The 27,199-nt window shown below is 43.7% G+C and overlaps 1 protein-coding gene across 5 annotated transcripts in view; it reads left to right on the forward strand.

Moving 5' to 3' along the window:
• LOC117515584 (cingulin-like protein 1) overlaps positions 1-27,199 on the forward strand; it is a 68,829-nt gene continuing 41,630 nt past the window's right edge. For 2 of the 5 annotated variants that reach the window (XM_034176208.1, XM_034176209.1), the window contains exons 1-2: positions 17,156-17,347; positions 17,420-17,514. In XM_034176208.1, coding sequence (XP_034032099.1) covers positions 17,297-17,347; positions 17,420-17,514 — 146 coding nt within the window. In that variant the 5' untranslated portion in view covers positions 17,156-17,296. Of the gene's footprint in view, positions 6-10,244; positions 10,248-13,308; positions 13,398-16,341; positions 17,348-17,419; positions 17,515-27,199 lie in introns of those variants that run through there. The other 3 variants (XM_034176207.1, XM_034176206.1, XM_034176205.1) reach the window with 3 other exon arrangements.

Genomic DNA, 27,199 nt, shown 5'->3' on the forward strand with positions numbered 1-27,199 from the left:
GCACTGTGCCACAGCATACCACTGCCTGAGCAGTACATCCTCCACCAGAGGAACCAGATGCCAGATCCCTCTACTTCAATGCGCCCCATCATGTGATCCAAACGCTCAGTGATGCCACCTATAGCTCTGATGATGTCCTCATGTGACTCCAACGCAGCTCAGGTGAGGACACGCCCAGTCGGCCGGACATCAGCAGCTGCTGTGGAGATGCTGGGGCCAGCAGAGCTGGAGGAGACACCGGGGTCACTAAAAATGCAGACAGGTCAACCACATGAAAGAAAAAATACTTTATTTTACCAGAGATGATGTTGTCCAGGGATGAAGTCTAAAACAGTCAGATGATGGGAGGCAGTTTTTTCTGTGGCAGGAGTGACTGGAGGGAACACAGCGAGAGCGAGGAGATATACGTATCCCAGCAATCCCTAAACAGTGGTGAACATCTTAAATAGAGACACAGATGAGGAGATGAGCAACAGGTGCTGTGATTGGAATGTGGAACAAACAGCTGTGAGGGAGCGCTGGTGAGAAGGACACACCTACCACAACATCACTTTGAGCAGATGGAATCAGTTAATCAGTGAAATCACCTGGTGGAGTGGGTGGTTGCAAAGAAACCTGCACCTTCTTACCCTGTTCTGGAATCAGTTTGAGACCTCTGCCATAACTAATTACCAAACTAAAAAGGAACTACAAAGTAACAAAGTACAAAACCAAGGAACAAAGGCTAAAAACTAAAGTGGAACTCAAGAATGGCTAAAGTGCGCAAAACAGGAAGATACCACAGCTAACAGACAAAACACGGACAGACCACAACAAGATTCAACAAGCAGGATGCCAGACAGGGACAACGGGTGGAACACAACAGCAAGCGTGGCCAGGCTAGCAGCAGCTCGCCCACTTCCAGAAGTGGGTGATCTTCTCTGATCATCTCCACTATTGTGGTGTGCTCCCCGGCAGCTCATGCGTGTGGCCCAGCCCCCTCCCACAGTTCTATCATGAATCATGTTAGGAGTCACAGCGAGTACATTCAGAGGGTCCCATAACACCAGCGATGGCTCTAGGATCAGACTGGGAGGAGCCTTGTTGCCTCGCCAACTTGGAAAAATTCAAAATTCAGGTGCAACGCCTAACCCTAACACCCTGTGAGGGAAGAGCGCCACCCAGCGAATGTCATGCAAAATCAAGCAATTTCACCAACCCAGTCTCACGCTTTTTTTATTGTCCTCCTGTCAGGAAATGATTCAAATTTTTGTGATGGCGTTTTTTGAAAATCACTATTACTATCCCTACTCCTTCCCTTAACCCTAACCTTAACCCCCCCCCCCCCCCCATGCACTTTTAATTACGTGCAGCCATCACAGAATGAATTAGAATGAATTTGTGCTGCAATGAGGAAAATTTTGCACTTTTCGTGACAATATGACGAACCAATAGATTAATGTATATTTCGTGCTGCTGAATCAGGACAATCTGTGAGACTGGGTTGATTTCTCTCACAACTGCTGTTCAAAGGCTGTCGCAGCCCAGTGAGATATGAGCCTTACATTAACCTTTTCATGTTATGTGAGCTCAGTTAAAATACACAAAATAAATAAATAATACACTTCATGCATTCATTGCTCGTATTTGCTTAAATATTCTACAGTAAAATGAAAAAAATGTCAGTTTTGAAAGCACCTTCTAAATAGTTTGCCATCAAACCCTTGTGGCACCAAACTCTCAGCATCCTGAGTTTCTCATTTCTGTTAAAAGTAACAGACTCACACAGGGGAAGGAAAAAACCCATGAAAGGTTGAAATCCTTGACTCATCTTGTAAAAATCTTAAAGTGAATGTGGTTTATTTTCAGGATGTATGTACCTCTGAGTAAGAGAGTGAGATCTGTAGTTATCTGAAATATTAATATATAACAAAAAGCAGCAGGGGTCCTGAAGGAGGAGCTGTGTGTTGTCACAAAAATCTATTTAAAAAAGTAATTTAACAGTCAGTAAAGTGACTTTGAAAGTGTAACATGCTGTGTAAAAGGATGGACGGTGACTTATTATTTGCCAGAAGAGGGCGCCATTTGACAGCGTGCATCAAAAGTAAATTATGGGCTGAAAACTACCACTGATTAAGCAGGTATAGAAAATGAATGAATGAAATAAAGATACATCAAGATAGTATTATAGGAAATTTGATCTCCATCCATCATAGCAACAACTGAAAACACAACACCATTTTAGAGCCAATTGTGCTGAACGACTGAATGAACCTTTTATGTTTTCAACGTTTTTTTATGAATCAAACAGCAACACATCCAGGTACAGGTACTATCAAAATAAATATAAAAATAGTTAAGCTATAGAATTCACAATTTATGATAATTTATTTAATTAATTTAAAGCCTGATTTATGCTTCTGCAACTCTGTAACTCCGTGTCATGATGTTGACGTTCGTGACAGTTTTAAAGTTGTCAATCACTGGATTATGATTTATTCTGGATTAATTTGACCCTCAACAAGCTTTTCTTTCTGCAGTCATCACCTTCAATTCAAAGGTAAGGTGTATGATTAACTCTTTTTCCAACTCCGTGTTGTAAATTTGAGGAGTTTTATGTAATCAGCGTGCGCACTGCAAAAGCTATTAAAATATGAGAGGAAAGAGTGAAAGCAGAAAAGTGTCAAATCACAGAGTTTTGCGGTGTCTGAGTTAGGAGGTGCACAACAGGATCCGGGTCCGAGTTTGACCATGATTTGACAAAAAATAAATGGTTGGGCTTTTAATCACGGAAATTACTCTGGTCCCACATATGAGGGGTTTTTTAATAAAAATACATTGCGTTCAGACGGAACATTTTATCCGATGTGAGTGAAAAATCCGTTATACCAAATCCCTTATATACAGTGTTTATTACACGGAAAACAATACAAAAACACTGGGACATTTTTTTTTGTCCGGTGACTGCGACTATCCGGTCTGATTTTGCCATATTTATATTGCTATTTATTATTTTTAATGTTTTACATTTTGACTATCTTGTAAATAAAAGGATTAATAAATGAAATAGTTTTGACTGTGTTGAATGTTTGGTCTCCAAAGTAAAGGTCAAACAAGGTTGACGTCCATTGGATTCTATGACGTGTGACATATGTTACCCTGTAACATGATAACTAGCATGACAGATGGTGTAAACTATTCCTTATTAGAACCCTATTAACCCAAACATTAATTTGCTTCATTTTTTTACTGAAATTTGAGCAACTTTAACTTTTAACCCATGAAGCTATAACTGACTGTTGTCAGCATTTGTGTTGTTTTGACCCCAGAACATTCAGTCATAGATCATCCAAACTATACCTTTTTGGAATCATTATGATCAGTCAAATAATGTAGTATAGTTTTTAACGTGATTGGAGCATTTTTACATTTTGACCTCTGTGAAATTATTAATTGACCCCTAGCTGGCTACAGCTAGCAGGATGGTTATCATACATTTTTGTGTAGGCCATGGTACACTGAGGCTGGAAGCGTCATTTCATCACCTTAAATGGTACAGAAAACCTGCTTGATCCATGGACTATTCGAATCCATGATGTTACCTTGTTGGGGTTGATTTTCCTCCTGTACATCAGGTCTAAAGGTGTGACTCCAGCTCTGTTGGGAAGATACTGAGACTGTGGGCAGGAATTCTGGAGTGGCACAAAGAAGCGCTCATACACTGGAAACACAAAAAAAGAGAGAAACTGTTGGAAAGCTGGAAAAAGCACCTCAGCAGATTTACTCTCCAAAAAAGGCTAATATGAGTAAATACTGGAAATTATGCCAAAAAAGACTGTCAGAATGCATAAACAATTTTTTTTTTTTTTTTTTTTTTTTAAAGAGGTCAAAATGGCAGAAAATCCAACCTGGCAACACAAATTTAATGTTCTTTATTCTGCAATGGTACCAGTTGACCAGTTGAGTTATGAAAATCTATATTCAAATAAAAGTACATTTATTTTATGTTATGGTCAGTAATAGTTGTTATGGTCATTAATTCAGACTTTCAAAACGGAGCATTTTAACATTGAATAGATGTTTTAAAACGTTTATGGTGAAAAGCAGTCTGAATGCCAACGTTTATTTAGTATTTAAACTTGTTTTCACCTTATGAGTTAAGATTAAAAATTATGATTTGGAAAAAGGCCACAGTCCCAATTAAAAACGGTCCCAATCCTAACATTTATTACAAATAAACGGTGAAAAAACTTCAGTACAGGATCCGCTCTGGTGACCTTAAACAACCGGGAGCCCCGTGTGGTTCCTGTCAGTGGTTCTCGTTCCTTCTTACCTGCTCCTCCGTGTCTCCGCACCTTCTTGGCCACGTGGTGAAGGGGCGTGTCTCCTCCAGCTCACAGGCCAGATGCAGCAGGGTTCTGCGCCGCTTTCCCCGCTGGAAGTTCACCTCCAGGCCCGGGTTCTTCCTCAAGTGCCACTTAAGTTTGATCAGGTCGCCCTCCTCCACCAGCGTCCACAGCTTCTCCTGACTGTCACTCAACATGATGCTGCCAGAGACTAATCCGAAATCAGGACCAAATGTTTCTGTACTTGGAAATGTTGCAGCGAACCTCCGAGGATCAGAAAGTGTGAAGACTGAGGTCAAAGACTGTTTGCTCAAACGTCATAACGTTCTCGTAACGTTCAGAATTCTATTAAGGGAGGGGAGGTGGAATTCAAGCATTAAAAATACGTCATAAAGTCAGATGCTAAATGTTCCATTTCAACGTTTTTTTTTTTCACCATAGCTGTTTTTAAACATCTATTCAAGGGTAAAATGTTCCATTTTGGAGATCATGACTTTTTTTTCAACCTGCAACACACCAAACTAACTTTGTGTAAGAAGGTGAAGTCAAACACTGTTCTGGCCGTTGAGAGACAATTACAACACCATCAAATATAACCTACTCAGTCGTCGTATTAGTTTCTAATGGACAATAAATAAATAAATAAATAAACACCTTATAGGCTGTAATGAATCTAATTAGCCAACAATTTAAATACAACATGAACAATGTTTTTGAAATCCCACTTTGAGATAAATAGTTTTCCTGGATATTAAATCTTTCCATAAAATTACCAAGAAATTCTATTCTTAATATGAAAAGAATCAGCTATTACATTTTATATATATATATATATATATATATATATATATATATATATATATATATATATATATATATATATATATATATATATATATATATATATATATATATATATATATATATATATATATATACGAGGGCTGTCAATAAAGTTACGGTCCTTTTTATTTTTTTCAAAAACTATATGGATTTCATTCATATGTTTTTACGTCAGACATGCTTGAACCCTCGTGCGCATGCGTGAGTTTTTCCACGCCTGTCGGTGACGTCATTCGCCTGTGAGCACTCCTTGTGGGAGGAGTCGTCCAGCCCCTTGTCGGAATTCCTTTGTCTGAGAAGTTGCTGAGAGACTGGCGCGTTGTTTGATCAAAATTTTTTCTAAACCTGTGAGACACATCGAAGTGGACACGGTTCGAAAAATTAAGCTGGTTTTCAGTGAAAATTTTAACGGCTGATGAGAGATTTTGAGGTGATTCTGTCGCTTTAAGGACTTTTCACGGTGCGAGACGTCGCGCAGCGCTCTCAGGCAGCGTCATCAGCCTGTTCAAGCTGAAAACCTCCACATTTCAAGCTCTATTGATCCAGGACGTCGTGAGAGAACAGAGAAGTTTCAGAAGAAGTCGGTTTCAGCATTTTATCCGGATATTCCACTGTTAAAGGAGATTTTTTTAATGAAAGACGTGCGGACGGGTCCGCGCGTCGGGACGCAGCCGCCGCGACGCTCCGCCACAGGAAAAACACCTCTGTTGAAAGCCTTAAGGACAAGTTGGAACATGTCCTGCCTGTTAAACAATTTCTCATATACTCACTCCACTGAAAGCCATCAAAAGCCGCCTGGATTTTACAAATGGTTATCAACACGGAGGTGTTTTTCCTGTGCCGCCGCACCGCGTCGGCTGCGTCCCGACGCGCGGATCCGTCCGCACGTCTTTCATTAAAAAAATCTCCTTTAACAGTGGAATATCCGGATAAAATGCTGAAACCGACTTCTTCTGAAACTTCTCTGTTCTCTCACGACGTCCTGGATCAATAGAGCCTGAAATGTGGAGGTTTTCAGCTTGAACAGGCTGATGACGCCGCCTGAGAGCGCAGCGCGACGTCTCGCACCGTGAAAAGTCCTTAAAGCGACAGAATCACCTCAAAATCTCTCATCAGCTGTTAAAATTTTCACTGAAAACCAGCTGAATTTTTCGAACCATGTCCACTTCGATGTGTCTCACAGGTTTAGAAAAAATTTTGATCAAACAACGCGCCAGTCTCTCAGCAACTTCTCAGACAAAGGAATTCCGACGAGGGTCTGGACGACTCCTCCCACAAGGAGTGCTCACAGGCGAATGACGTCACCGACAGGCGTGGAAAAACTCACGCATGCGCACGAGGGTTCAAGCATGTCTGACGTAAAAACATATGAATGAAATCCATATAGTTTTTGAAAAAAATAAAAAGGACTGTTACTTTATTGACAGCCCTCGTATATATATATATATATATATATATATATATATAAAATTAAACAGTGCTACTTGCTTTTGTCAAAGCCACACACCTGTTTCACCTGTGTGATACAAAAGTCGAAGCTTATAATCAAATTGTTGACAAAGATGGCCAAAATTATTGTTAATTGACATACAGTTTATATATTTGCATTTCAAACGTGTGTACATACACACAAATTGTCACATTATAATTTGTAAAAAAAAATAATAATAATAATGCAAATGTCGTAGTGTAATTTAATTTTTAGCGCAAGTTTTGATTGTCATGGCAACCAGGGAAACATTACTCAATAGACTTTTGAATATATATATATATATATATATATATATATATATATATATATATATATATATATATACAAACACACACACACACTGCTCAAAATAATTAGGAGAACACGATGTTCCTCTAATTAAATTGAGCAGTTTCTATACATAGATAGACAGATAGATATAGATAGATGGCCTCCAGTATCTCATGACCTTGAACTGGAACAAGTGGTTTTAGAAAATGGGTGGATGGAAAACATCATCTGTTCTCCATTCTTCAGTTCATCAGTGGTCTTTAATTTTCTCTTTGAAACATCCTCTGTCCCCATTATTATTACATACTTTTTTCATACATTTTTTTTACATACAGCATTTTTTGCAGAATCACCTTCAGTAGAAATAAATAAATTTTATGTGTATAAATACACACACACACACACACACATATATATATTTATTTCATAATTCCCTTCAGGTGCTCCCTTGTTTGCACTCAGGGTCGCCACAACAAAACAAGGTGGATCTGCATGTTGAATTGGCACCAATTTTATGCCGGATGCCTTTCAAGACGCAACTCCACATTACATGGAGAAATGTGGCAGTGGTGGGATTCGAACCTGGAACCTTCCACACTGACACAGAGTCCAAAAACCAGAGTTTGCTTGGTGTGACTCTGACACACACAGATGGAATCTGACTGACACATTTATAATGTAGCCACATTTTTGCTGGTTTAAAAGTGGGTGAAAAGACGTTCAGACCAGATATCACCAAGGTTTTCAACTAAAAATCAAAGTTGAAATAACAGTTAGTGCTCACTGGGAGCAGTCACATGATGATGTCACCATCACTGAAAAAAGGAGAATTTTCTAAGCATCTTTTGTCCGTTTTTAAAATGTTGTCATTTTGCATCTTAATATTGTGTCGAATCTACATTATATATGTAAAGAGAAAACATGAACTTGTTCTGGTCTTGTTGGGCACAAGTCAATCAATCATGTGTCACTGTCAGTACAAACTGATACAGATTACAGGTGAGAGCTTGTTTGGGGTTTAAGAAATGAAAAAAGTAAATATTTTCTGCATTCAGTGGTGTTGACTTCATTTATAATTGTTGTGTGTTTTTTCTCTGACACTGGACTTTATTCGGGCTTTATTTTCAGATTAACTGATCCCAGTCTGCAACCCCCCTCCCAAAAGAAACAGTGATCCTTGCTTTTACTGTGTTTCATTGCAGACAGAATGAACTCAGGATATTTCATGATTTTTTTTATGGCCAACTTCCTTTCATTTACTAAACAGCCATTCCTGCATTTAAGGCCTGCACCTCCACCCCCATAAATAAATAAATTGGGACACTAAAGCATTAACCTCTTTGTAATGTAGCCATTCTTTCTCACACTTTAAAAAAATACATTTTGGTCTTTGGTCTTTGTCTCGAAGCGACAAAGCTTTTCAGGCATTTTTCACATTCTTCCTGCAAACACATCTTAAGGTGTGCAATATTATGGGCTTGTGGTTGTATTTTTTTCACTTCAAAATTCTCCATGCATTCCCTGTTGGGGACCTGTCAAAACTGCAGGCAGGCCTGTCCAGTATCCGTATCTTCTTCTTCAACAGCCATGCCTTTGTAATGTGTGCAGAATGTGGTTTTGCATGGTCTTGTTTAATAATACTTGAATGTCCCTTTAAAAATGTTGTCTTGAAGGCAGCATGTGTTGCTCTAAAATTGCAATGTACTTTTCTGCATTAATGCTGCCATCACAGAAATGTAAATAACCTTTACCAAGGGCTCTGATACAACACCGTACCATCACAGACCCTGGCTTTTGGACATTGCTGATAACAGTCTGGGTGGTCTTTTTTTTTTGTCTTCAGTCCATTTCTTCCAAAAAAGATCTGGAATTCTGATTCCTGTGACCACAATACACATTTCCACTGTGTGATGGTCCAACCCAGATGCCTTCGAGACCAAAGAAGTCACTTCTCAAGAAGGTTAACATAAATCTTCTTCTTCTTCTTTTTTTTTTTTTTTTTTGCAAAGTTTTAATTGGCATTTGTGAATGTAAGTCAGTGTAAACAATTTTGTAGTTTTCTGCATGTAATGGCTCAGTCACACGGCATACAACAATTCCTGAACAAAGGAAAAAAGTAAAAAGTCACAAATTGTTGAGAAAAAGTGGATGAACAAGCTTTCTACTTTTCCCATCACCGAATAGCCTGCGAATCAAGAGCCCAAAAGGAACAAAAGACAAACAAAATGAAACCGAAGCTAACGTTGAGCTTGACGCTTTAAATGCACCTGGAGCCACTGCTGGAGCTGTGTGTGTCTGCATCCTGCTCTGCATTCCAGGACTCGGTGCTGGGACAGAGCTCTGTAGCACCTGAGTCCTGGAGAAGCTGGAAGGAGAAGTTTGCAATCTGACCCACTGTGGAGATCTGTGCGCACATCAGTGGATCCACCTGCTGTGGTTGCTAGTCCAGAACGAAAGAGGGATCATCTCCTTCATCATCAGAAACCTCACTGTCTGGTTCAGACTCTGATGATGCACTGCATGCTCTGTCTTGCTCCAATTTAAAAAAAAACTGAAGCACTTGCTAAACATTCATAAAAAAAACACCACCACACCTAACCACACACGCTAAATACTCCACCATAATAATACACACTCTAAACATGCCAAATATATATATTTTTTTGCATTGTAGAATTGTGCTCTGTTCTGAAGATGGTAAAGCAAACCGCACTCACATTTCCGGATGTACAGCGGGACACACTGCTTCCTTGTCAGAGCTGGGAACATCAGATCGCAAAGTTCAGAGTCCTTATGTGTCCCCCCCCCCCCAAAAAAAGTAGAAAATATTGCCATTTAAACTCACAAGCAAGCGGCTATGTGGATCAAACAGGTAGTCACATGTACACGTGCGCACAAAAGGCCTATCTTGTACATAATTCAGCGACAGAAACTTTGTTCAGAAAAGAATGTAGCCATTTGTGATCACACTGGGTTTTCTGTTATCATATGTCACACCTCTGTGGACCAAAGCTGTTCACATGTGAATGTCCGCTGTAGCTGGAACTTTTTCCACACTTGATGCTCAAAGTCACGCTTCTGTTAACTACCACCTGGTTTGCACAAACTGAGGTGCAGTTTGCTCTGAGAAATCACCGCAGACAACACAAAATATTATTACGTCATGTCGGCCCTCAACAGCTCCAAGGCAACGATGCTGACTGTGCTCCTGAAAAGCCTCCCTGCTGCGAACAAATACACAGCCATCAAGGTCACCTCCTCAAAACTTTTGAAAGGGCCAGCAGGCTCTTCTCTCTGCACGGGCTGGAGGACAGCAAGTCTGTCAGAGTTCATGGGCAGAATGCTGCAGCTCCTGAGAGGACACCGGCCAGACTTTTTGTGCAGCAACTCTCTCCTCAGCGCTGGCCAACACCACAATCACGGACTGCCGTGCACTGGTGGAGGAGCCCGACAAATTCTTCATGGCATGACAGCAGCCGCACTCACCCCATCACACACAGCGGCAAACACCAGCACCGCCCACGGAGGAAGCAGCATCTCTCCTCCACATTAGCGCTCACAAACCGGCTTTTGTACTGTATGAAAACATTCAACTAAACGCTAACGTTACAAAAACTAAGCAAATGCTAAGAAACCATCAAGAATGACAGCAAAATGAAATACGGAAGAATTGAGGTTTTCGATGGCATTAAAAATCCTGACGAAGCGCCATCTGCAGGAACGAAGCTGCGCGAAGGTAAAACGATGCCAATGAAAGTCAACGAAAGTCCAGATTTCTTGTTTCGTTTGGGCTTCATTGCCCTTCATTAAGTGCCGTGTGACCGGGCCTTAAGGCATCGTGATTAGGGGTCAGGGGTTACACAATATAAACAGATCAACATGGCCATCAGTTTTGACCATATATACAGTACAGTCTATGGTTTTGACATATATTGATTGCGCTGTTCTTTGATCTTGCTTCAGTTATTGTTGATTTTTATAAATTATGGCAGACAATATTTTGCAGAAAATACTGGCTTTGGTGAAATTTCAGTGTTACTATATTGAAAAACTTTTTAAAAGCAAGGGGTCTGAAATGCTGCAGAATGAGGAAGGAAGAATCGGTGTCCTGAGAATATGCTGCTTATTAGTGATGTGTGGTCACATTCTTTTTTTATCATCTGCATCCACCCCAACGCAGTCTTACACCCAGTTATCAACCCGAACTGTCATTAGACCCAATCACATAATATGCAGTGATTAACAGCCCAAACAGGCAAAAAATAAATAAACAAATAAAGGCCTATGTTGCGAGGGAATCCATACCATTCAGGTAGAATATGTCTTCTTACTTAAACCACATTTAAAAAGGATATATATAATTTTCATTTTTATATAGCGCCAAATCACAACAGCGTTGCCTCAAGGCGCTTCACAAAAGTAAGGTCTAACCTTACCAACCCCCAGAGCTGCAGTGGTAAAGAAAAACTCCCTCTGAGGAAGAAACCTCAAGCAGACCAGACTCAAAGAGGTGACCCTCTGATTGGGCCATGCTATAGACATAAATTACAGAATAATTCACAAAACAAATATACAGGAAAAGCTGTTGCTGCACAGGACAGGAGGGTCTCCAGCACAAATACCACACACATCTCTGGATGAAGCTGCACCTTAAACAGAGAGGGAAAAAAAAACAGAATCAAGCACCAGAAAGAGAAGAAATACAGTATAATTTGTCAGCATTAAACAACAAGAAAAACAGGAAATACTAAGGTGATCGCCGGCCACTAGCCCTGAGCTTCACTAAAAGACACAGAATTTAGGTAAAGTTGAGGCCGCGGCCCGCTCAGTTTCCAGTGAGAAGTGTAGAACTATACTATGCCAGTATGCTAGCCATACGAAAGGATAGACACTTATGTTGGCTGGAAGTAGCAGAGGGTAAACCAGGTATTTTATCTTGAACAAGGATGAAAGATGGACAATGTAAACAAGCGCTTGTGGGTGGTGGAGTGGACAAGCAACAAGCAACTTGTTTGCAACTTTGCGTCGTTGTCGAGGTGAGTTCAACCAAAATATGTATTTAGGTATTTAACTAAGATAATCATGAGTCTTTAATGTGAGTTTTATAAAAACAAAAAACAAAAAAAGTGTGTTGCTGTTAAGGTTGCGTGTCGGGAACCGGTTCTTTTCGGGTATCGTTAAGAAATGATTCGATCCATCGACATCAATACCCTTTTTGCTTAACAATTCCCTTATTGGTCCTTCAGAGTAGCTGTTGTTTTGGGGATGTTTGTCAGAAAAATGATCATTTCTCTACACTGATTACAGACCCTGGAGCGGATCAGTATAATCAACCGTTTCTTTGAACCTTGAACCAATGAAGCAGTGCTTCGATCTGCTGCTTTGTTGGTTCTTTGTTTCATTTCGCTTTATCTTAATTTTTCCCTGCTAAAACCCTAAAGAGCATATGTCTGTGAGTAATATTGACCTTTTTTATGTTAAACCGACCTGTTATGGTTTTCTGAAACAGTTGATTGATGTATTTTCTAACTTAAAAACGGGGCCGATGCTAACGCGTGAGCATGTCTATGGCATTTTCAATGTTAAATTTAGCATTAAGCTGAGCCATTATCAAGCCTCCCTCCCCAGCATGCAAAGGATTCTGGGATACTCTAAAATGTTTTTTTGTTTAAAACATTATTAAACACACTTCATGTTACTTGCCTGTGATGAAATGGTCGCTACAGACTTTATAATGACGTTTTTGGGGATCAGGATTGAAGCCCTCTCGGTTGATCCTGGCCAGCCATTCATTCCACCTCTCGGTCGACAAGTTTCAGCTCCTTGGTTCTTAATTACCTTTGGAATGTCAAAAAACTGTCACTTATTATCTCCAGGACAATTATCAACAGCACAATTCGTACAGCCCCACACAACGCATGTGTGCACCATTGCTCACGGTGAAAAAAAAAACGGCAAAAAATAAAACGTCTGTTGTTGACGAACTACTGAATCAGTGTCTGGTAATGTTCGAAAGCCACACATCATGGCGCAAGCGCAAAGGATCATGGGAAATACACCAGAGCGGAAAGTCATCTATAGGGCAAATCGTACATTTAGATCACTTCAGGGGTCCGTGTGTCAATAGTTGCATCTTTTTCTTTAAAATAAATTTTTGATTCACATTAATTGTTCCACCCCCCACTTCGGAAAGTTCTGGATACCCCCCTGTGGACTTGACTTCCTTCATCCTATTTCATGGTGCGGAAAATGATTCATGGAGCGGCCAACACGTATACTCCATTAATTATGTTAGAAGTTGGTGTTTTCTCTGTTCATAAATCATGTCGTCACTCATATGATTCGAATATGAGGCTGAAAACAGGAGGTGAACGCCCGTCTGAGGAGGAGCAGGAGGAGCTGGAGGAGGAGGAGCAGGAGCCAGAGGAGTGTTTGAGGCAGCGGCACACAGAGCGGGCAGGCTGCTGGTAAGTTTTCACTTCTAATTTTGTTCAGAATAAATCACTTTACGGCTCTTTAGTTTCTGTAATGTTCTTCTTCTACTTCTTCCTTCTCTGCTGCCGTGACGTCACTTTAAAAAAAATTGTTTGCTTTTTTGACGTGGTAGTTATTGTAGTTTTCTCTAAACACTTGTTCATTGTTAAAAGTGTGGCATACACTTTATTCAGATTAAGTATCTCTGTAAATGTATTCAGTGCTGGCAGACTGTGAAAGAGGAGTTTTGAATTAAAGGTTAAAAGATAAAAAGCCGTAGAGCAGCACTCATCAGAGCGCTTATCATCCTGCCACCGCTGAAAAAAAGGAATTAATGGACACACATACTGAAGTATTTAAATTTTTAACACCAAATGGATTACGTTTATCTGAATTAAGGTAAAAAGTGATATTTATGCCACTTTGGGAACTAAATTTGGTCACCTAATTCATTGATGTGTTGCTCATAGAAGCAGTTTGGCACTTTTGGACCTCAGTTTTGATCTGGACCACATTTCAATTTGAGGACACGCGTCAGCAATATATTCTAAAAAGTTCATTGACATATGCATTCTCTCTCTCTCTCTCTCTCTCTCTCTCTCTCTCTCTCTCTCTCTCTCTCTCTCTCTCTCTCTCTGATGGAAACAAGTGATAAAATATGGGTGATCTGAATCTGAATTCAGGATGTTTGTTTTTTCCCTCTACATTTTATAGTAAGTAGGCAGTCATATTTGTTAGCAATATGCAGTTTACCCACATGATCTTGTAAAACGGGTGAGGTCATTGGATGTTTTCACTTTTCTGTGAGGTTATAATCATACAGAAACATCTAATATCAAACCTGCAGGGATAAATTATTTGCAATTATATAACGGCTGAGTGGATCTTTGTCATTTGATTGGTGCTGTGTATGTCACATGACATTGATTATTCGTCTCATTTGTGTTGCATTGCATTTAGAGTGCGATTTGGTTCCATTTAGAGTGCAAATTTGGTTCCATACATTTGGTACCATTGCACTATGTATGCCCACACACACACACACACACACACACATTGAATGTTACATAGTCAAAACAAATTGAGCTGGTACATCAAATTTCCCTAGATTTTAACAAGTTTATCCTTATTATATGCCCTTTTAATTATAATTCAAACTTGTTCAGAAGTATTACTGCCAATGTAGGCAGTAATAACTCCTGGATTTTGGTCATTACCAAATGTTTCTGAATGCTCCCTGTTAATATGAGCCAATAAATAAAGATATAATGTGTAGCATTTAGGGGTGTTTATTAGCAAAACTGGAATATAGCATTCATGACCATCTGTTCATTAGAATCTAATTAGTTGTAACACCAAACTGATGTATTTTAAGTCTTTTATATTATATTTTAAAAGCACATATGAGTAATCCTCCTCATGGAGGTCGACATATTCCACTGGAATCCGTGGTTTCTCATCTGTATATTATCAGACTGTTGATAGCGCAGCCTAGCAAGTTTGATTACCCTCATTTTTGTGAAATGGAAAGATCATAGATTGTAGTGATGCTGGTGAAGTGGTTAGTGTACTTGGTTTCAGGGTGGAAGGTTCCTGGTTCAAACCCCACCCCTGGCCCATTGTCCACGTAATGTGGAGTTGCGTCAGGAAGGGCATCCGATGTAAAACTTGTGATCTGTGGCAACCCCGAGTGCAAAACAAGGGCGCAGCAAAGGGAGGATCATACAGATTCCTTATCACAAGAGAAAGCAAAGGAGCATGAATTCCAGTCACCAAAAAAGCAAGGGCAACAAAATCATGACCGTTGTCGCCAATCTGAATGACCCCCCCCCCCCCCCCCCCCAAAAAATCCCCCCGCCTTCACTGCGCAGTGCGTCATTTCGGAGCGTCAGCAGCAACTCACCGATCATCACTTTGTTTCTGCTTAAAACTGACTGCAGAAGGATTTAAGAGGTTTTACTTCATCATTTTCGTCATCTGATGGTTAATAATCACGTTATTCCCTTTGATCGCTTTGGGTGTAGAGAGTCAGACTCAGAGAGTCAGTCTCAGACATGCTGCTGTCGCAGTCTGATCGCTCCCCCGTCTTTTATTATGAAATAATGGTGAATTCTTGTGTAAATGTTTGTTGTACAAAAGCTTCAGATACCTGTTGCTGAGATAGATGATGACTGGAGTGAAGTTTTAAGTAGAAACAAGGTGATAATCGGTGAATCACTGCTGACGCTCTTAAATGACGTATTCGCAGTGAAGGCGAGTGGGGGGGGGCGAATTTTAGGGAGGGACCGTTTGGTCAGTGACACCAGCAATGGCATAATGCACAATGCCATCTGCAACCTCACCTTTAGATGACACTATATTATACACACTGTAGTTTTAAAGCAAAAACAGTGAGACGAGAAATGCAATGGATAGGAATTAATTTAATTGATTTTTTTTTTGTCAGTGTTGCTAATGATTGTTGCATTAAAGTGTCCCTCTGAAGAACATATACAGCATTATCTACTGTCAACACACTTTGTGTTCCACTGTTCACACTCACAATAATACGTTTGTTATTGGACGCTTTCCTCAAGTGTTATTTTATGAAGTGGGTGACGACAGCACGGCGACCTTGGCCGGGCGAAGTCGTCATGCTTTTGGCTCATCTTAGGCTCCACAATAGTATACTGTCATTAGCACACAGAGGGAGCTGTTTTCATTGCGCAGCAATATCAGGCTCTTGTCATTGTGTCTTTATCTTTGCTGACGGGCTGAATGCAGCTGTGTGAGGAGATCCTGGGACATCACTCTCACTGTGTAGCTCCAGTGTTGTGTACACAGCTCAGCTTGACTAACCTGATGCATCGGTTTGCAGCTCACCTTTCCATGTGGGATCAGTCAGGCTTTACATTTTCCCTGTCATGATTTGCGTTTGCCTGCTTGTCTTTTTCACAGCTTTGTAACACACGAGGTCAACTTTTTACGCTGCAGAGCTTCAATGAAGTCCCACAGACTTGGTGGAACCCCAGACAGCAGTCTACAGAGGGGTTACCTGTCGCAGTGTAGCCCCGGGGGACGCCATGAGGATTTGTTTGGAGTGAGGGTGCAAGTCCAGGGGATTAAAGGTCAGCCGTATGTGATTTTGAACAGTTCTGGCCAGGAGAGCCACAGGGATGTGTCTGTCATCACACACCAGGCGGGATACAACCCAGGTGTGGCGATGAGGCCTGTGGCTGACGGATCACTTGATAGACCAACTGGGAAGTACAAACAGTCTCCGTCTAATTCAGCAGGTTCCAACCAGTTTCACTATCAAACACACCCAGAGATTCTAAGTCCTTATGACCCTCAGACTAATAACCTCACCCAACTCAGTTCTTCAAAACTGGCTTCAGCTGCCTATTTGGGACAACTACATTCTGGCCTTTATCATGACACCAACCAGGCTCCTAATGGGACCAAACCCAGGATCCCTCTGCCCGCTGAGTCTCCAGGAGGAGACCAGGAGGAGGCAGCACCTGCCTCAGCAGGTCAAACCCACGCAAGGTCCCCAAACTCAGTGGACACAGACCCGTTCTTATCTGTGGGGAAGCTAATAAGCCAGTTCAATAGCTCCCAGCAGAGAGGGAGGGGAGGGCCGAGAAAAAGGCTGGATCCAGATGAGCGCCGAAGGTCACGCAGTGTGGACAGTGCTCAAATCTCCGACTCCACTTCCTCCTCGTCTTCCAGCAGAGCTTCATCTCTGAAAGGCATCAGGAGCACCACCCCAAGCAGCACACCTGCACCTGGGTCAGCCAGGGCTCGACTCTTCGGCAGAGGAGTTACTTTTGCAAATGACAGTGAGGAGAACAAGCCCAACGTGCTGCTCAAAGAGACAGTGTTGAAACTACTGCACAGAGGGCAGAAATCCATGACTTCCTGCAGCGACCAAGTGCACGAATCAGATGACAGAGATACACAGGTAATGAGCTTAGTACAGGGCAAACCATTTATTTAAAAGACTGCATTTATGTTAAATATATCCCTTAACCAGGTCACTCCTGATCTTCTGAAAGGGCAGCAAGAACTGTCAGTAGATCCACCTGAGGAAGCAGCAAAACAAATGCTGTTCATGTACCTGAAGGATGGGTATGTACTCTTTGCATTTACACACTTCAGTTTCATTTCTAGTAACTGGAGAATCCTTGTTTTATGTAAATACAAACAAACTTAGATTTTACAACAATATTCCTTAAACTCTGATGCCTTAGTCACCTTGTGACGATTAGCTTGTGGGCATGATCACACGGTGTAGTCAGATAAGGATGCTGTTACAGCTGTGTACACTCAAACACACAGGAGACAGGAATGCAGAGCATGAACATGTGTCCACTGCACTGATAAAAAAAAACAACAACTGCACAAGGAAAAATCTGAGTATTACTCATGCTCTATTTGGGAAAAAAAATAGTACCACAGCCTGTCTGTAGACAATGTTCAGAGCACTGTTACTGTAAAATGGATTGAACCCAACCTGGAATTTCATTTCCAGACCATTGCATCCAGATACCTCCAACCCCCCTTGTATGGGGGCATCGAAGCCTATCCCAGCAGTCATAGAGCGAGAGGCAGGGTACACCCTGGACACGCCTTGTCTGTAGGATTGTGCATGTTATAGGTTGTGATGATACTTATTGCTGATTTTGCTGTATTACTATATTCATGGGCAAAACTAGACCAAGATAAGACCCAAGTCTATCACTTGGAGGAATGTATTTCCAAGATGTCTGTCTGTTCATGAGTGTTTTAAGTGCAACTCCTCCTAAACTGACTTACGGATTTCATTGAAGCTTCAAACTCTGGGAGCAGACCATATGAAGATGTACATGAAGGAAAACATTTCTGGTCTGACACTGGGCTTTTATTGTTTTTAATACATCAGATCAGGGAGTATGTGTTGGTGTTGTGCATCGCTGCATCCAACACACTATGGAACCATCTTGGTTCTGGAAGGCACCAGCACAGGCAGACAGCCAGTGTATCCCCACCTCTCAAAAGTATCCATATGTGCCGCAGTCAGGTGAAACAGGGGCGTGTCCTTGGCCTTTTCCAGCCGCTGGGGTCCTTCACACTAAGGGATGTATGTTCTGGATCATGCCCAGAGAAATATAGCGCATCTCCCTAACTAACTGTTTGTTTGACTCAAAGTCATTTCACCGGTGTCCAAGGGCTCTCCAAGGAGACCTGGTTCCAAAGACATCCAGGCATCATCTTAGACCACTGGTTAGCGTTTAAGTCTCACAACCATACAGTAAGACAGGAAGCACCAGGACCCTAAAGACTACAGTTAATACATCATATTTGTCAGTTACATTTACAGAGTTTGATCAGTTTGTTAATTCTGGTGTTTCATTGCAAAGGATTTAATACATATGTCTGTTATAATGCAAATAACTGGCGTGGCAGCCCAGAGGGATCATTTAGTGAGTTTATATATATATATATATATATATATATATATATATATATATATATATATATATATATATATATATATATATATATATATATGAGGTCTGTTAGAAAGGTATCTGACCTTTTTATTTTTTTCAAAAACCATATGGATTTGAATCACGTGTGATTGCATCAGCTAAGCTTGAACCTTCGTGCGCATGCGTGAGTTTTTTCACGTCTGTCGGTTGCGTCATTTGCCTGTGAGCAGGCTTTGAGTGAGGTGTGGTCCACCCTCTCGGCGGATTTTTATTGTGAATAAAATGTCTTTGGAGCTTTGCTGCATCAATTTTTTTCCAGAAACTGTGAGAGACCTCCAGGTGGACACCGTTTGGAAAATTAATATGGCTTTCAGGGACAATTTTATGGGGATTACACAGATTAAGGAGTGATCCAGACGGTTTAAAGACCGCCCACAACTGCTGAGAGCGCGGCGCGCTCCCAGCCCCCATCAGTACTTTTTCGGTACATTCCACCGTTACAGGAGTTTTTTTCATGGAAAGAAAAGCGGAGGGACGCGCCACGGAGCCGTTCATTACGCGGGACAAAACCACCTCGTTGTTGGTCTCACAGGACGGCTTAAAGGTGGATTTCAGATGGATTCCGGTTGCTTTTCAGTCGTGTGATTATCCGACTGTGATTGTGCATGAGCTGGACCTGCCCCAACATGTCCTGGAAGGCTTCATCACGGAGTTGCTTTGCGCCATGCAGCTCCACCGCGACGCGCGGAATTCTTCCACACGTCTGTCTCAATGTGCCGAAAAAATGCTGATGTCCACTCTTTTCACAATTCCTGTGCTAGTCAGACGACATACCGGATCAAGACAGCGTCCAGTTTAGAAATGAACGGCACATTCCACTGTTACAGGAGTTTTTGTCATGGAAAGAGGAGCAGAGGGACGCGCCACGGAACCGTTCATTACGCGGGACAAAACCACCTCGGTGTTGGTCTCACAGGACGGCTTAAAGGTGGATTTCAGACGGCTGTCGGTTGCTTTTCAGTCGTGTGATTATTCGATTGTGATTGTGCATGAGCTGGACATGCCCCAACATGTCCTGGAAGGCTTCATTATGGCGTTGCTTTGCGCCATGCAGCTCCACCATGATGTGCGGTGGAGCCGCTCCTCTTTCCATGACAAAAACTCCTGTAACAGTGGAATGTGCCGTTCATTTCTAAACTGGACGCTGTCTTGATCCGGTATGTCATCTGACTAGCACAGGAATTGTGAAAAGAGTGGACATCAGCATTTTTTTGGCACATTGAGACAGACGTGCGGAGGAATTCCGCGCGTCGCGGTGGAGCTGCATGGCGCAAAGCAACGCCGTGATGAAGCCTTCCAGGACATGTTGGGGCAGGTCCAGCTCATGCACAGTCCCAATCGGATAATCACATGACTGAAAAGCAACCGAAATCCATCTGAAATCCACCTTTAAGCTGTCCTGTGAGACCAACACCGAGGTGGTTTTGTCCCGCGTAATGAACGGCTCCGTGGCGCGTCCCTCCGCTTTTCTTTCCATGAAAAAAACTCCTGTAACGGTGGAATGTACCGAAAAAGTGCTGATGTCCACATCTTCAGCCTTTTTGTGAAAGTCAGACGAGGTCCCGGATCAACAAAGCCTTCATGTTGGAAATGATCTGGTTGTTCCAGCGGGGTGTCAGCCTGTTGATGGGGGCTGGGAGCGCGCCGCGCTCTCAGCAGTTGTGGGCAGTCTTTAAACCATCTGGATCACTCCTTAATCTGTGTAATCCCCATAAAATCGTCCCTGAAAGCCATATTAATTTTACGAATGGTGTCCACCTGGAGGCCTCTCACGGTTTCTGGAAAAAAATTGATGCAGCAAAGCTCCAACTCATTCAGACATTTTATTCGCAATAAAAATCCGCCGAGAGGGTGGACAACACCTCACTCAAAGCCTGCTCACAGGCGAATGACGCAACCGACAGGCGTGAAAAACTCACGCATGCGCACAAAGGTTCGAGCTTGGCTGATGCAATCACACGTGATTCAAATCCATATGGTTTTTGAAAAAAATAAAAAGGTCGGATACTTTTCTAACAGACCTCGTATATATATATATATATATATACACACAGTGAGGAAAATAAGTATTTGAACACCCTGCGATTTTGCAAGTTCTCCCACTTAGAAATCATGGAGGAGTCTGAAATTTTCATCTTAGGTGCATGTCCACTGTGAGAGACATAATTTAAAAAAAAAAAATCCGGAAATCACAATGTATGATTTTTTTAATAATGTATTTGTATGTTACTGCTGCAAATAAGTATTTGAACACCTGTGAAAATAATCAATGTTAATATTTGGTACAGTAGCCTTTGTTTGCAATTACAGAGGTCAAACGTTTCCTGTAGTTTTTCACCAGGTGTGCACACACTGCAGCAGGGATTTTGGTCCACTCCTCCATACAGATCTTCTCCAAATCTTTCAGGTTTGGAGTTTCAGCTCCCTCCAAAGATTTTCTATTGAGTTCAGGTCTGGAGACTGGCCAGGCCACTCCAGGACCTTGAAATGCTTCTTACGGAGCCCCTCCTTAGTTGCCCTGGCTGTGTGTTTGGGGTCTTTGTCATGCTGGAAGACCCAGCCATGACCCATCTTCAATGCTCTTACTGAGGGAAGGAGGTTGTTTGCCAAAATCTTGCAATACATGACCCCATCCATCCTCCATTCAATACGGTGCAGTCGTCCTGTCCCCTTTGCAGAAGAGCACCCCCAGAGTATGTTTCCACCCCCATGCTTCACGGTTGGGATGGTTTTCTTGGGGTTGTTCTCATCCTCTAAACACGGTAAGTGGAGTTGATTCCAAAAAGCTCTATTCTGGTCTCATCTGACCACATGACCTTCTCCTGTGCCTCCTCTGGATCATCCAGATGGTCACTGGTGAACTTCAAATGGGCCTGGACATGTGCTGGCTTGAGCAGGGGGACCTTGCTGCCCTGCGGGATTTTAAACCATGACAGCATCATGTGTTACTAATGTAATCTTTGTAACTGTGGTCCCAGCTCTCTTCAGGTCATTGACCAGGTCCTCCTGTGTAGTTCTGAGCTTTCTCAGAATCATCCTTACCCCACAAAGTGAGATCTTACATGGAATCCCAGACCGAGGGAGATTGACAGTCATCTTGTGTTTCTTCCACTTTCTAATAAATAATCATAACAGTTGTTGTCTTCTACCAAGCTGCTTACCTGTTGTCCTGTAGTCCATCCCAGCTTTGTGCAGGTCTACAGTTTTGTCGCTGGTGTCCTTAGACAGCTCTTTGGTCTTGGCTATGGTGGACAGGTTGGAGTGTGATTGATTGAGTGTGTGAACAGGTGTCTTTTATACAGGTAACAAGTTCAAACAGGTGCAATTAATAAAGGTAAAGAGTGCAGAATAAGAGGGCTTCTTAAAGAAAAATTAACAGGTCTGTGTGTTTATTTCATTCATTTAAAAGAAAAACAGAAAAGCAAAATTAACAAAACATTACAAACCAAGGAGCAGTTTGGAAGAACAAGTCTTATATATTCTGCCCCTTTTTACAATACAATCTTGCAAAGCATCATCAATCGACATCATTGCATTTCTATGACTTTGTCACATGCCACCGACGTCTTTCCTAATTTTAACCATTATTTAAAAGACTACATCCCTAATAGATTACATTTTAAACTTCAAACATTCTAAACATTATTAACAGATTACATTTTTGGCTTTGTCACAGCCCACTGACTTATTTCATAGTTTCATACTTACGAAATACATCGTTTAATACGTTTTTTAAAATAATTTAAGCGACCTTGATTCTTTGATTTCTTTGTTGAGGTTGTTCCATAATTTTACACCATTCACTGCAGTACTCTGTTCCTTTATCTTGGTTCTGAATCTTGGCTTTTTAAAGACTTCTATGCCCTTCAAATTATAACTACTTACTCTTTTTTCAAACATATTTTGAATGTTTATTGGTAAAGTATTGTTATTCGCTTGGTACATTATTTGTAGTAATTTCAAATCAACTAAATCATGAAATTTAAGTATCCTATACTTAATGAACAATGGATTAGATGGATCTCTAAATTGAGTGTTGCCAATCACTTTTAAAGCTCTTTTCTGCAAAATAAATAAAGGTTGTGTATAAGTTGTACATGTTGATCCCCAGATTTCTACACAATAAGTCAAATATGGAACAATCAATGAATTGTACAATGTTAATAATCCATAAATATTTAATGAATATTTAACTTTATGCAAAACAGCAATGGCTTTCGCTCTCTTTCCTTTTATGTAATTTATGTGTGACTTCCATGTAAAATCTTCATTAATCATAACTCCTAAAAATTTCGTCTCTTTTATCCTTTGAATGTCCATTCCTGTTGGGAAAGTGTAGGAACACGGACCCACAACAGGGGGCGCAAATGAACGGACAATGGAATAGGTCAAATAACAACACTTTACTGTTGCGAACGTGCACAACAAAAACAACAAATTACAACAATGGACAAAGTTCAATTCACAAAGGTGTCGTGTGGGCAGGCTCGAAGATAGGAGACGCCTCTCCAAAGTAGAACCGGAACCACACGGTTTCCTCCGCCACAGGACCCCGGGAATACTGGAGCCGCCAAGTTCCGAACTCCCAGGTGGCCACTGCCTCCGCGTGTCGGACCTGGTACTGCTGGCGAGGAACAAGAACACAATTAAACGTGGGCGCGTTTGCACCCAGCAACCTGCACGGCAGGGAAGCTACCTCCACCTCTCGTTGGAGAAAAAAAGTCTGCAATCACTCACAAAAATCACAAAGGTTACTGTCAAGCAGTCAGCTGAGATTATTACCTTCCAGGTAGAACGATATCTCGGCGATGAGGTGGAGATGCCGTCCTGCTGATATACCCCAGTGATAATTGCCGGCAGCTGTCTCAGGTGATGGGTGACAGCTGTTACCGAGGCAGCTCCTGTGGGGCGGCGGCGCCCTCTGGTGCCTGGAGCCCGCACTCCAGGCAGGGCGCCCTCTGGTGGTGGTGGGCCAGCAGTACCTCCTCTTCAGCGGCCCACACAACAGGACCCCCCCCCTCAACGGGCGCCTCCTGGCGCCCGACCGGGCTTGTCCGGGTGGCGACGGTAGAAGTCGGCCAGGAGGGCCGGGTCCAGGATGAAGCTCTTCTTCACCCAGGAGCGTTCTTCGGGACCATACCCCTCCCAGTCCACCAGATATTGAAAGCCCCGGCCCATCCGACGGACGTCCAACAACCGGCGCACTGTCCAAGCCGGCTCGCCATCGATGATCCGGGCAGGAGGTGGTGCCGGACCGGGTGTACAGAGGGGCGAGGTGTGATGGGGCTTGAGCTTCGACACATGAAACACAGGATGGATCTGCAGTGAGGCTGGAAGCTGAAGCCTCACTGCGGCGGGATTGATGACCTTGAGGATTTTAAACGGTCCTATGTACCTGTCCTGTAGTTTAGGGGAGGCCACTTGTAGTGGGATGTCCTTTGTGGACAACCACACTTCCTGCCCGGGGCGATACGTAGGGGCCGGTGTCCGCCGCCGGTCTGCATGGGTCTTCGCCCTCATCCGGGCCTTCAACAAAGCAGAACGGGCGGCGCGCCACACCCGACGGCACTTCCGCAGGTGGGCCTGGACCGAGGGCACACCGACCTCCCCCTCAACCACCGGGAACAACGGGGGCTGATACCCCAAACACACCTCAAAGGGGGAGAGGCCGGTGGCTGATGACACTTGACTGTTGTGGGCGTACTCGATCCAGGCCAGATGAGTACTCCAGGCCGCCGGGTGCGCGGCTGTCACACAACGCAGTGTTTGCTCCATTTCTTGATTGGCCCGCTCTGCTTGCCCGTTGGTCTGGGGGTGATACCCGGACGAGAGACTGACCGTGGCCCCCAGTTCCCGGCAAAAGCTCCTCCAGACATGCGAGGAGAACTGGGGACCGCGATCGGAGACGATGTCTGATGGTATCCCATACAGGCGGACGACGTGGTGGACCAGGAGGTCCGCTGTCTCCTGGGCCGTAGGGAGCTTCGGGAGGGCCACGAAGTGGGCCGCCTTGGAGAATCGGTCCACTATCGTGAGGATCACAGTGTTTCCCTGGGACGGCGGGAGGCCCGTGACAAAATCCAGGCCGATGTGGGACCAGGGGCGATGAGGCACGGGCAGCGGCTGTAGCAGTCCCGGAGCCTTGCGATGGTCGGCCTTGCCCCTGGCACAGGTGGTACAGGCCTGGATATAGTCCCGGACGTCGGCCTCCAGGGACGCCCACCAGAAGCGCTGCCGGACAACTGCCACGGTTCTTCGCACCCCTGGGTGACAGGAGAGCTTAGAGCCGTGACAGAAGTCCAGGACTGCAGCCCTAGCCTCTGGTGGGACGTAAAGTCTGTTCTGTGGTCCAGTCCCGGGGTCCGGGCTTCGTGCCAGGGCCTCCCGGACGGTTCTCTCTATGTCCCAGGTGAGGGTGGCCACGATAGTGGACTCCGGGATGATGGGTTCCGGTGGATCCGACAACTCCGCTTTGACCTCGTCTTCGTGTACCCGGGACAAGGCATCCGACTTCTGGTTCTTGGTCCCGGGCCGGTAGGTGATGCGGAAGTCAAAACGGCCGAAGAACAGTGACCAGCGGGCTTGCCTGGGATTCAGCCGCTTGGCGGTCCTGATATATTCCAGGTTCCGGTGGTCAGTGAAAACCGTGAATGGCACGGACGTTCCCTCCAACAGGTGTCTCCACTCTTCAAGAGCCTCTTTCACCGCAAGGAGTTCTCGGTTGCCGACGTCATAGTTCCGTTCAGCCGGGGTCAACCTGCGGGAAAAATAGGCACACGGATGAAGGACCTTATCGGTCTTCCCACTCTGGGACAGCACAGCTCCTATCCCTGAGTCAGAGGCATCCACTTCAACCACTAACTGGCGACTAGGATCGGGCTGCACCAGAACGGGTGCAGACGAGAAGCGCCGTTTCAACTCCTTGAACGCGGCATCGCAACGATCCGACCAGGTGAAGGGGACTTTTGGTGAGGTCAGGGCTGTCAGGGGGCTAGCAACCTGGCTGTAGCCCTTAATGAACCTCCTGTAGAAATTCGCAAAGCCGAGGAACTGTTGCAGCTTCCTACGGCTTGTGGGTTGGGGCCAGTCTCTCACCGCTGCAAACTTGGCCGGATCAGGAGCGACGGAGTTGGGGGAGATGATGAACCCCAGGAAGGACAAAGAGGTGCGGTGAAACTCACACTTCTCGCCCTTAACAAACAGCCGGTTCTCCAATAACCGCTGCAGGACCTGACGTACATGTCGGACATGGGTCTCAGGATCCGGAGAAAAGATGAGTATGTCGTCTAAATATACGAAGACGAATCGGTGCAGGAAGTCCCGCAAGACATCATTAACCAATGCTTGGAACGTCGCGGGAGCATTTGTAAGACCGAACGGCATGACCAGGTACTCAAAATGACCTAACGGGGTGTTAAATGCCGTCTTCCACTCGTCTCCCTTCCGGATCCGAACCAGGTGATACGCATTCCTAAGATCAAGCTTGGTGAATATCTTGGCTCCATGCAGGGCGTGAACACCGAATCCAACAAGGGTAAGGGGTATCGGTTACGAACCGTGATTTCGTTCAGCCCCCTGTAATCAATGCATGGACGTAATCCGCCATCCTTTTTCCCCACAAAAAAGAAACCCGCACCCATCGGGGAGGTGGAATTCCGGATCAACCCGGCAGCCAAAGAGTCCCGGATGTAGGTCTCCATTGATTCGCGTTCAGGTCGTGAGAGGTTGTACAGCCTGCTGGACGGGAACTCAACGCCTGGAACCAAATCAATGGCACAATCATACGGGCGGTGCGGGGGAAGGGTGAGTGCTAGATCCTTGCTGAACACCTCCGCAAGGTCATGGTACTGCACCGGCACCGTCCCTAGATTGGGCGGGGCTCTGACCTCCTCCCTGGCCTGGGAACCGGGAGGAACCGAGGAACCTAAACATACCCGATGGCAGGTCTCGCTCCACTGGACCACTACCCCGGACGGCCAATCGATCCGGGGATTGTGTTTCAACATCCAGGGAAAACCTAAAATCACACGGGAGGTGGCCGGAGTTACAAAAAACTCGATCTCCTCCCGGTGATTCCCCGCACCACCAGAGTTACTGGTGGTGTCTTGTGGGTGATTGGAGGGAGTAGGGAGCCATCTAGTGCCCGTACCTGCACAGGCGAGGTAAGCGCCACCAGAGGGAACCCTATCTCCCTGGCCCATTTGCTATCAAGCAAATTCCCTTCTGAGCCCGTGTCCACCAGTGCTGGGGCCTTCAGGGTTAAATCCTCATAAAGGATTGTA

This window comes from Thalassophryne amazonica, chromosome 8 (assembly GCF_902500255.1).
Source record: "Thalassophryne amazonica chromosome 8, fThaAma1.1, whole genome shotgun sequence".
NCBI lineage: Eukaryota > Metazoa > Chordata > Actinopteri > Batrachoidiformes > Batrachoididae > Thalassophryne > Thalassophryne amazonica.